Source organism: Lontra canadensis, unplaced genomic scaffold (genome assembly GCF_010015895.1).
Source record: "Lontra canadensis isolate GAN:19392208 unplaced genomic scaffold, GSC_riverotter_1.0 scaffold118, whole genome shotgun sequence".
NCBI classification, from domain to species: domain Eukaryota; kingdom Metazoa; phylum Chordata; class Mammalia; order Carnivora; family Mustelidae; genus Lontra; species Lontra canadensis.
In genome coordinates this window covers 3,338,413-3,350,333 of record NW_022631112.1, presented here as the reverse complement: position 1 = coordinate 3,350,333, position 11,921 = coordinate 3,338,413, and the positions used below count along the sequence as shown (strand labels likewise).

Here is an 11,921-nt window from a genome sequence, read left to right as displayed (position 1 = left end):
CCTGTAAGTTGGCCCAGGGGAAGATCAATGGAACCAAAAAGAGAGTTAGAGCTCCCAGAGGGGAAGTCCATACAATGTGAAAGGCCCAGGGCAGTGGGATGTGGTGTTGATGTACTGGCACCAGGCAGGAGGGAAGAAAACTTCCAAACACATTGTGGTTTGTTAAAACACTGAGACTCCCCGGTGCCCCAGGGCTTGGCAATCCCACCCCATCAAGCAGAAATGGCCTCGGCCACTGGGGAGGGAGGGAGGAGGGCCTAATGATGGCTCCAGGAGACAGAGAGTCTGCTGCCCCAGCTCCATCCGTGCGGCTTGCTGGCTGACCTCCAGCGACGGACTCTGCTCATCTTGGACAATTTCTCTGAAGTTCACACAGTTCTCTGGCTAGCTAACGAGGTCTGATGGAGACAAATTTATTCAAAGGCGATTCAGAGCAGGGTTCATAGACCACAGTGCCCCGAGAGCCACCTGCTGGGTGGGTGGGGGGCAGGGCAGGGTGGGGCCTTACATTTTGCCTCCGTGTGTAGGACTGTTGGTTCCGTGCAGCCTCTGGTCCTCATATGACCAACTGGACCAGAACAGCTTCCCTGACAGCTTGATTCGATCTCTGTATCAATCGTAGCAAGTAAATGGTTCTAATATTCCACCATGATGGTTTTGCTGGCCTACCTGTAATTTGTTCTACAAAGAGTTATTTCTAGAAAATATGATAAAAATTAAAATCTGGTTAATCCAAATGGTAAAGATTTAATGCCACTTGAAAACATCATTCAGGATCAAGTGTTCTTTAGGCTATAATCTAACTTGGCTCAGAAACTTTAACCTGGGCACAGACTGTTTTACTTTGAGGAGAAAACATATCCCTAAATAACAATGATGTTACGTGTGCTTGCGTGCCCCTTCCCGGAGATCTCCTAAGTCGCTCTGGAGAAGTCAGGAGTAAACGAGTGTCCTGTATCTGATAATCAAACACCACCATCTCCGGCATTACCACAGTTAAGAGTGGAGATCATCATGAATATTTACGCCTAGCAGGTTCCTTTGTGCACAACTCTCAGAGACAAATGGTATTTCCAGTAATAGTTTATTGATTTCCAAATGCACAGGGGCGCTGAGTCCAAACATCCTGGGATAGCGGTAAATCTCTCTTACAAAATAATTTACAGTATGAAAATGATATAGTGAAACATTAACTCAAATGTGTAATTCCCTTGAAAGATCGACTGTTCCCTCGTTTACTGTGAAGGGTGAAAGGGGAAGGTGACTAAGGAAGGAATGTGACTGGGCACGGAAAAACAGGCAGAGGACAATGGGTTCGTTGGCTGTCCCCCCACCCACCATGCAGTATGGCCTGTCACTGTACAAAGACTGGTCAGGTTTGACTGCCGTTAGTCTAAATCTACTGTCCCCTCAAGGTCCTATCAAGCCAGCACGGGCTCTGTGGCATTTTTTGCACCAACATACCCACAAGTGTCTTCATTCATTTTCCTTCTCCTGCTCTGGCACTTGGTCTGCTGTTTCTGATGTGTTCTCAGTTCCCAATGCTACTGTTCTACCAGGCAGATCCCCTGGGCCTCCAGATCTTAGAATAGCCTGGGGTGGGGGTTTCAGAACGCTGCTAGGCAGAGGCAATAGTAACGGGATCACAACTCTCCCCTATGGACCTTCTTTCTCTCCTAAGGCTGGGCTGAGTTCATCCATAATGAGATTTGTGTTTTAAATAGAAAATTCCAGATGTGCTAGGTACACGGTAAACATGCAACCCATTTTCTTAGTACAAAGCATGTATTGGGCGGCTATGATGTGAGTATGGAATTTTGAGTATTGGCAAGGGAGTATTTTCTAGGTGGGGGAGAGGACTTCCTGTGCCCTGCCATGACCACAAGTCATAAACTCAGCAGCTGTGCCCTCAGGCCTGACCAGAGTGGGCAGACCCCCGGGCCACAAAAATGGCTGGGTCATCCAAATTCCGCAAGCCGTCAGACATCCTGGAGCAGGTCCGGAGTGCAAGTCCCCTCAGGGCTGCCGCGTCGGCTCAGTGCTTTAGGGGCTGACGACCTTTGTGGAGAAGCTGTTCTCGTTAGCACCTGGTAAGCTGGGACGGTCCGGTGATGCTCGTGATCAGGGCTAGCAGAAACCTCTGCAGGGGCATGCAAGGTAATGAGGGCCTGCTCTGAATTCCCCTTAGTTCTTAAGTTGCGTGTGCACGCGCATATATTTATGTATGTGCATATCCACGTGCACACGTACATTTGTGCACATGCACAGAGACTCATCAGCTGTCAGCAGGAAAGTCCAGATCCACTGGCCTCTGAGCTAACACCCCCTCAGACAGGACAGCACCGGCTGGGCTCACAAGTGAAGGTGTCCTCTTCTGCAGGAGTGCAGTGCCAGACATTTTCAGATAAACTTAGAGAGCAGAACACCCTCCGCTTTTACAACCTCTGAGAACTTCTATATTCTTGAAGGCCTAGAATCACTTTATTTATGGGGGATGGCCCCAGAAAGGAAAGGCTCCCCCAACTCCTGGGGGCAGGCTTAAGTTAGCAATGTGTATTTCACATGCCTGCTAAGGTGGAAGAGTGAGGCCACCCCGAGGCCATCTCTGAGCCCAAACGGTGGCCATGAAGTGCAACTTCAAAAAAGAATCCAGAGTCAGTGGGATTCTGGCTATGGATAGATAGACTGCAGTGGGGGACCCGGAAGCCTTTCCTTCCCTCCGTCCTGTTGATGTCCCACAGCCCACCACAAAGTGAGGGAGAGCTCCAGTACTTCCTCGCTGTGTAACTGGAGACAAGGGGCCCTATTACTCCACATCCGTTCTATCATCGGACAAATGGGGGCCGAGTACAGAGCCTGGCTCACAGCTGGTCTTCAATACAGGTCATTTTCCCTCCTGGGCTGTCAGAGCCGAAATTCCTAAGAGAACTTCTTGGAACTGCCCTGGATTTCATGACATCAAATCAAAGGACAAACCCACTCTCAGCCTCCGGAGAACCCAAATTTGGAAAGCAGACAGGGATTGCTGTGAGGACCCAATTCATTCCGGAGACATTCATTACCTGCCGCCCTTGATGACTTCTCCCCGGGGATTTCTGCAAACCTAGAGCCTCCAGACAGCCAGCACACACTTCTGAGCACTCTGTTACTGTCCTGGAAGAGGGAAGCCTCATCCTGCTGGGGCGTAAGGCCGGGCAGCATGGTCCAGCTTTGAGGGAAGCTGATGTCACGGCAGGAAGCACCCTAGTTCTTACACTGATAAATGCTGCTGGCAGGGACTGTAGTAACATACAGTGTGGTAGGGAGGAGCCAATGGTCTGTCCATTGTGAAGATAAGGCTGCTATTTGGAGATTAAACAATAATTATTGGGGAGAGACAAACACAAGCGTCTAGATCCTACGGTCTTCATCTTTTGGCTCGTAAACTCCTGTAAGAGTAGCCACTGGTCCCTCTTTATGGGTAGTTCTGTGGGATACAGTGGGGGGCTGTAATTAGTGGTATGCCAAATTCTCCAGTCTTTGCAGGTGGATAGGTAAAGCACCAAAATTGTCTTACCCATTGGTGGGGCACCAGTGTGAGAGTTAAAAAAAAAATATATATATATGTATATATAAATATATATATATATATAATTTTTAACAGCCCAAAGTACTCTCAGTCCTGACATCCTAACATATTTAGTGAGCTAGAATAATCTTAACCCAGAAGCACATATGACCGGTAGCTTCCTGGCCTCAAAGAAATAATTTCATAGCTAGCCCAGGACTGAACAAGGATATAAATAGGGTTCCTGCAGTAAGTACTGTTTCTGCCTCAAAACCACGCGTGCACATGCCAGCTGGCCCTAATGCTCTGTGACAGGTACATGAGTTGCAGGCAGGCAGGAAGACAGGGACTCCTCCTGGTGCAGGCGCCTTCAATTCCACATCAGAGGCGAATAGAGGTCTATGCCCTCAGTCAGCTGCTTAGATAAGTACCAACTGGACTTCTCAGAAGTGAACCCCAAAACACCACTACAGGCAGACAAGAGGGAACACGCACCCCACCTGTAAATACGAATTCCCTGTGAAGTGTCCCGTTTCCTCTCAACTTTGTGTATGAACACTCGATTTCATGATGTAGCTGTTTTATCTAAAAATAAGGTCATCCCTTGACTCCAAACCAGTTAAGTAAAACTGATGTTTTCAGAAAATGCAGGCTTTTTAACTTGCAGGTTTGTATTCCCTGGTAATCACCGCTTACTTGGGAGGAGAAAACTTGGTTGTAAGGAAATGGGACTTGGGAGGGGAAAGGCCACAAGTCCCACCCGGGCGTGTCTCTGCTCATGGTACTTAAAAGGGGAGAGGCTGCGTGTGCGGGCAGGGCTGAAGGCCTGCGGTAGGTGCCATGGGAAGAGGGGTTCCAGCTGGAGGGAGAGATGGGTGTGCCTGCTGGGAGATGGGGCTTGATTCAGCAGACCGGAGTGACGAGAACTCTCCCTATACTGCATTTAAGCCAAATGAGGCCAAGGGGGCTAGAGCGGGGGTGACAAAAACATACACTGAAAATTCCCACTTGGTAATACACATCCCAGCCTTCATGTTGTAGCAAGACCCAGAAAACTGGCAGAATTCACCCAAATCGTCAGGTTCCATCAGATCCTTTAGTAACTATTTTGGAAATTCAGGCAATTTGAGTTCAGAAATACTGATTTCAACTTTTAATCAGATCTCTTTGGTCCTTTTTTTTTTTTTTTAAAGTCATTTCCTTTCTACCTCTTCAATCATTTTTTTCATTTCCACAGCACTGAATTATGGATCTGAAGTGCTAGATAACCTCATGTACTAAAAATATCCCTGTATTTTGAACTTTTAACTCTTTCTCCCACCCCGTCTTCATGCCACCCATCTTACTTCGTGGAGCCACATTTTCACAAATGTATAACTGGACTTTTAGAGACTATCTACAGAGCCCTACTGTGCTCCCCACTGTTCCATGCTGCAATATAAATAAAGTGGGGTTTTAGTAGCAGGTAGGAAAAAAAATTCTGACTGCCCTTCAAGATTATTCCAGAAACTTCCAGCTAAAGCGATGCTGAGTATACACTCTCATGGGGGCTGGCTTTCCTGAGTAAGTTCAAAGCAGCCATTGAAGGACTACCTGAAGGACGCTTCTTAATTAACTGTTCCTGGTTGATCATAGGGTCACTTTTTCTTGACCTACCATGACGAGAGAATGAAAAGCACAGTCAGTAACAATAAAGTCGGTCATCCCTTGGAGAGATCTGTGCCTGCAGTGGACCTGGGGATGTATCCGGTGGAAGTACGGTTGTTGGTGGGCAGCTTTCACAGAACTCAGAAGCCGCTACATACACGCCATCACATACACACGGGGGGGAAGGGATGAGTTTCCATGGGGGATGGCAAGCCTTCATGTGTCCTCTTCTTCACTGACACCACTGCAGAGGAAAGGAGAACCAGGTGAGTTAAGACATCACGAGATGGGAGCGGCCTAATCTACTTGCCAAAGACACAGGCTCTGTTCTCAGAGCTATCCGGATCCTGGTCCTAAACCTACCACTGGTTAGCCGTTGGCCATGGGCAAGTTACTTAGCTTCTCTAAGTTCTGGTTTCTTTATTTGACTACAGGGATAATTCTGATAACTTTGATCTACTTGCTTGGGTTACTGGAGGATTAACTCAGAGGATACATATACAACACACAATGCCTGGCACACGGTAAGTGAGTTTATCTATAAAGGCACATGTGAGGGTCATAATATTTTTAAAGCTTGACAAAATAAAGAATTGGTAAAAATCAGGAGTTTGACTTCCCCTTAGCCTTAAACCCTCTATTGTCAGGAGAGAAAACCAGGAGAAGCTATGGCTTGGCACTCCCAACAGAGCTTCTCACTTGGAATCAAGTCAGGGTTTCAGTTCCTGCCCAGGGACAATCACAGCGTTCAAATGTCGCCCCTTTAGAGAAGGTATTCTAAGTAGGATTCCCTGGTTATTCTCCATTTTATTTCGTTCATCGTCCTTATCACACCCTATATGTTCTTTGCTATTTACCCTTCCCTCTACCTACAACTAGAGCGTAAAACACTAACAATACTGTTTATTAGCACCAGCACTAGGATTAATAAAGTATTAGTGTTGCTAGTAAAAGTGTTCAATAAATCATTGTTTTCAAAAAGGGTTTGATTTTGAGATATCAAAACAACAGGAAGGGAGGGAAGGAGGGAGCTGAAAGGAATAGTCCGTCATTACTGCCCTGGCCAGGGCGTCCACAATGTCAGTGATATTTCAGTGGCCAAAACGTGAGCTATGAGTCCCAGAGGCATGGCCAGGACCTCAGGAGCCTAAGCTCAGAACCTCCCTGGCTTGGTCCTACTGATCCAGGGACTGGGGTGGGGAAAAAGCAGGGCCAGACAGGGATGGGGCAGAAGCAAGCGCACTGAGAAGCATGAACGTAGCAAACTTGCCCAGTTTCTCCTCCTCCACTTCTAGAGGCCCCTGTCCTTAAAAGACAGCCAGCTTGGCCAAGTGTCTACTGCATGCCAGGGACACTGAGCTAAGCGCCCCTCACCACGACCCCAGGATAGGGACTGGTGTTGTTATCCCCACTTTGCAGATGAAGAAAGTAAAGCTGAGACAGAAAACCCTTGGTCACCAGTGAAGTCTGTGCCCTTAACACTCAAGGATGAGTTCTGGCTAGATGAAGTCTGAAGTAATCAAGTGGGGGTGTTTGGAAGAGAGGAAAAGTCTCCTTCCTCTGGGAGGAAGGGAAGGCCTGGGGTGTATTGGCTCCCAGCGATGACCTAGAAATTTTTTATCTCACGAGGGATTATCTCTGTCTATATAAAATCTGTTTTTTTGCATCCATTTGGGAGAGACTTTAAGGGAACATATCCTAGGCAACAGACTTGTAGTACGTCCACTAAGGGCGAAAACATTTCAAGACACAGAGGCTGAAATGAATGTAAGTGTACTCCAGCAGCCAAAAGAACCAACTCAGCAACCTTCACCATCCAAAACTCTGCCCTATTTCCATTCCCTCTCCCTGCCTGTTGTCCAACCACAGGATGAAGGGTGCATGCTGGGAAGGGCTGGACAGTGGACTGTCATTAAAAAAAGCAGTGTTTGGTGGCATCTGTCCCAAAGGGAACAAAGGGCCTTTCATGAAAGTGTCTCACTAGAATCAAGGCACAGTTGGAACTGGCGCCATGTTCTCCCCTTTGGTATTATACCCAAAGTGAGCTCTTATTGTTCTCGTGTCAATTTTCCTGCAAATACGAGAGGTCCAGCATGATGGCTGTGCCCTTTCCTTAAGCTGTGGTTCACTTCTCAGCATTCTTGAGATGCATACTTTAAAGGGTTCATGAACCTACTTAAATTGTACATAAAATTTTGTCTGTGTGTTCCTTTGTTTGAGAAAGGCCGTAATTTTCATCATATTCACAAAAAGGTCAACAGCCCTTCCCCCCAAACTGAGTATAATAAAGTTGAGAATAAATTAAGTGCTTTCCTAGTTGCTAGGTTCTCTACTCTAAGACTTGTGCGTTGGCTTGGGGAAAAGATCAGGAGTCCTGATTGATAAAATCTTTTCTCATGACCCTCAAAGAGATTTGTTCTTGGGTCTGATACAGTTCATCTCATGGTTTAAAAGCATGAGATCTTGGGATTCCGGCATATCACTGATTCTTTCATTTGCTAAACATTTATTGACTGTCTACTATGTGTTACGCATGATGCTAGGCACAACAATGAATGATGGACACAGCAGTTGCCCTCATAGACTTTACAGCCTAGTAGGGGATGGGGGAGAGAGGTGGAGGAGCAGGGAGAGGAAAGGAGAGATGTAAGAGGAAAGAAATAGTGAGGGAGAGAATTTTCCCCCACAATTAGCATCTTCAAATACAGCACATCCATTTTCCTAATTAACTAGCAAACTGTTTTTCACAATAATGAAGAAGAAAAAGGATCTTAAGTGAATGGATTAACACAGAACTTTGGTCACCCTGTGTGTGGTCTCTTCCTGGAGGGTTACACAATGTAATTAGTATGAGATAGCATCTCCTGAATGCTTCTTCACTTTGTATATAAGCTGGTCTGTGTTCGTAAGATTTTATCTTAAATAGTCTATAAAAGTCTTTACTTTGTCCAAGGGAGGTAACAGCCTTCTACCTCAGACACTTACGATCCTCCTTTGACATATCTACCACCCACATTTAGATTTATAATTGGATCAGTACTCAGAGCTTACTGAAATTCTTTCCACTGTGTTGTTGTTGAGGTCACTGTTGCTGTTTTGAGAATGAACTAATGGTGTTAGAAAGACAGCCCATTCATGTTAACCATACCGGAATTAAAATTACAAAATTCATTAAAAAGGGAGGGGGCAGGGGCGCCTGGGTGGCTCAGTGGGTTAAAGCCTCTGCCTTCGGCTCAGGTCATGGTCTCAGGCTCCTGGGATCGAGCACCACGTTGGGCTCTCCGCTCGGCGGGGAGCCTGCTTCCCTTCCTCTCTCTCTGCCTGCTTCTCTGACTACTTGTGATCTCTGTCTGTCAAATAAATAAATAAAAATCTTTAAAAAGGGGGGGCACCTGGGTGGCTAGGTCGCTAAGCGTCTGCCTTTGGCTCAGGTCATGATCCCAGGGTTCTGTGATTAAGCCCCACATCGGGCTTCCTGCTCAGTGGGGAACCTGCTTCTCTCCCTCTCCCAACCCCCTTGCTTGTGCTCCCTCTCTCACTGTCTCTCTGTCAATTAAATAAATAAATATAATCTTAAAAAAAAAAAAAAAAAAAAAGAAAGGCCAGCCCACTCTGTAGTAGGTATTTACCGATGAGAGAGGCAGTATTATCTAATGGCTCTGAGGTGACCAAGACTGAAATAGGTTCAAATCTCTGCTCTGGCACTAATGAGCTGTGGAGCCTTGAGTGAGTTACTCAACCTCTCTGAGTCTCAGTTTCCTTGGGGGGTATCTGGGCATGTGTAATCTTAAGGAAATACACGTCCAGATCCTCAATTTCCGTATACACTCCTTCTTAAAACTGACCTTTCCAAGAACATGGCCAGTCATCTACACGTTCTCTCTGCAGCCACTCCCACTTTCCCACTCTCACAATCACTGTACTGCACTTCAGAAAAGAAATACACACCTCTTCCCCTCCTGAACCTTACCAGGGGACAATTTTAAAATCCTTCTAAGAGGAGTCCTATGAGAGCAGGGCAAGAAATATTTATTTTGCCCAGTCAATAAACTCTTGGCATGGTTGTGTGCTCCTGTCTGTCCACAGACCCAAGAATTCACATTCAGAAGTCAGATGGTTGTCATGAGGTATGTAGTAATACGTTTATTTGAGTTGAAAAAATGAAACCAGACTGGGGTCTGACAGAAAGCAAGACTAATTTGCCTGGATGGTTTGACCATAAAAACCTTTGCAATTAGATTATACAATAAATCTTGCCTGTACATTTAATGAGCAGTGCCAAAGCTTTGCCAAAAATGTTATGTAAAGCTCATACCACGTAATAGATCAGATAACACACCCTTTTCAACCATTTAAACTTGATATATATTTTTAGGACTTAACTTTAAAATGGGCAAGGAGACACATAACTTTTTCTAAATTCTAGGGGGTATAAGAACCCAAAGTTTAGCTGAGGAGCCAAGAGCTCCTGACTGGGGCTAGGGTTGGGGCAGCTGCAGGGGGAGGGAGGCGGGGTGGGACTAGGGAGCCCCAGCCAGCAGCCAGCCAGCACACTGTGTCACACATGTGGCCCACTGTCCTGTGGGATGAGAACTGTTGCGGGCGCTGTTAGGGGTACACTGCGCCTCCTCCTCTCCTACACCCCATCTAGCCCCCAAACACCAGCTGAAAAAGTGGCTGCGATGGAGGCGTGTTTCCCTGCCTGGCAGTTTTCAGCCCGTCCGCACAGAGAGGCAGCTCAGCCTTTCCACGTCTTCCCCAGAGATGGCAGCTTATGAGAAGACGTTCGTAAATGAGGTGGAAGGCACTACAACCTCGCAAGTTTAATAGTTTCTTTTCCTGAGAATAGAATACAACTTAATTTGATTTGGCATCACTCCTATCTGTGGAGTCTTTGGCTATTTATTAATTCATTATTGCTGTAAAAGGATTATTCAACTCAAGAGGATAGAGAAATTAAGAGGTATCAACAAGGGAGGAAGGTTAGATTCGAAAAGATAGACTGAGTATTCTCCAAGAATGAAGCCATGCGGGGCTTGTCAAGGAGCTCATGGGCAGTGTCCATTCACCATCCGACGCTGTGGCCACCCAGTGCTGGGAGGCGTGTGGTCAGTCTGCCTTCGGGGCTGGACCACATGTCCCAACCCAGAGACTCTCCTCCACCAGACAGAGCACAGCTGCCACTTCTGTGTCCTCCCCCGACCTGTCCCAGCAAGCCCACCTGCCAGTGAGGGGGGTCATGGTGCTGGAAGGAATCAGATCTTACCAGAGCTGCTGTCTAGGGATATAAATGAGGTCTAAATATAAAATAAGTTGAAATGTCCTCCATTTATCCTGGGCTAACAGAGAAAAACATGAGAGGGCTTTATAAAGTTTTAATCCTGGCTTTTGCTAGTGACTCTGGGAAATCAGGATGTGTTGCATTACCAGTAAAATTTAGGAAAATTCCAAACCAGACAAAAGCTAATCAGCTCCTTTCTGACTTACACACTTGCTGAGCTAATTCGCTGGCTCTCGTGTTTTTGTTGTGGGTCCCTCTCCCTGTTCCTCTCCAGCTCAATCGGAAGAGTAGGACATGGGCCTGTATCTTTTGACCCCCGGTTACCCAGTCCATAGTGAGAGCCATGAAGTCCTCTAAGACTCAGTTTTTTTCACCTGAAAAATAGTGATATCTACCTCCAAGGGTTGATAAAATGAGATGGGAGGTACATGCAAATTCTTTTTAAGACAAAACAATGCTAGCTAATGACAGGATTACTACAGAAAGAGAAGGCAACAGACCCTAGGTTTGTCTCTCAGCTCTCCAGCTTACTGACCCACGTAGGCACCTGTGAGGGAGGTGTGGGGCTCCAGCATGGCCTCAGGTCCACACTGGACCGCACTGCCAAGCCTGATCTCCATGTACTTGTAACCTGTTTACCGTTTTTACAGGTGGTCACTCTTCTTGCACCCCACAAGGGCTAAGTGGGTGGTGGCCTGTTTCTGTGGAAGATGGAAGGCCACACGAGGGTCTGTTCAGGCAGCGGCACGTCTGTAGGGAGACACTTGAACGAAGGAACAGGCAGGCTTGCTAGCCTGCCAACCTCCCATCTGCTCTCAGAACTGCCTTCTTTAGGACTGAGTTTCCTGTTACTGCTGCTGGATTTATATGGAATCACTTCCAGCCTTTTTTTTTCTTTTAAATTCAGAAAGTAACATTTTATTTTTTGCCTACCTGTACTTTCTGTAACAAGTACTGCTTCCATGAAAAGAAAAATCCATAGCATTATGCATCAGTGATAATTACCATTAACACACTGAAATATATTTATCTATACCTCCTCATGCATATATAAAAATATGTATTTTACAGGCTCTTTCAAAATCTGCTTTTTCCACTCAACTAGCAATCATAAATACCTTTCCTTATCAAGAAATATATTTCTGTAAGATTGTGATTCTTGATTGAATTGTATGGACTTACCGTACCCATTACTGAACATATAAATTATTTCTAGCTTTTCATTTATTACCCACACCTCCGTGACATATACCCATGTGGATGAGTCCTTAGCTTCATCCTTAACTATTTCCAAAGGGAGTGGGAAGGTAAACAGCTGGGTCATAACATTTATTTATTTATTAACACAAAATGTATTATTTGTTTCAGGGGTACAGATCTGTGAATCATCAGTCTTACCACAATTCACAGCACTCAGCATAGTATATACCCTCCCCGATGCCCATC

The 11,921-nt window shown here is 46.0% G+C and overlaps 1 protein-coding gene across 2 annotated transcripts in view; it reads right to left on the bottom strand.

The window, feature by feature from the left end:
* Positions 1 to 5,203: 5,203 nt before the first annotated feature.
* TRIM44 (tripartite motif containing 44) overlaps positions 5,204 to 11,921 on the bottom strand; it is a 105,703-nt gene continuing 98,985 nt past the window's right edge. For both annotated transcript variants that reach the window (XM_032841040.1, XM_032841044.1), the window contains one exon: positions 5,204 to 5,438. In XM_032841040.1, coding sequence (XP_032696931.1) covers positions 5,411 to 5,438 — 28 coding nt within the window. In that variant the 3' untranslated portion in view covers positions 5,204 to 5,410. The remainder of the gene's footprint in view (positions 5,439 to 11,921) is intronic.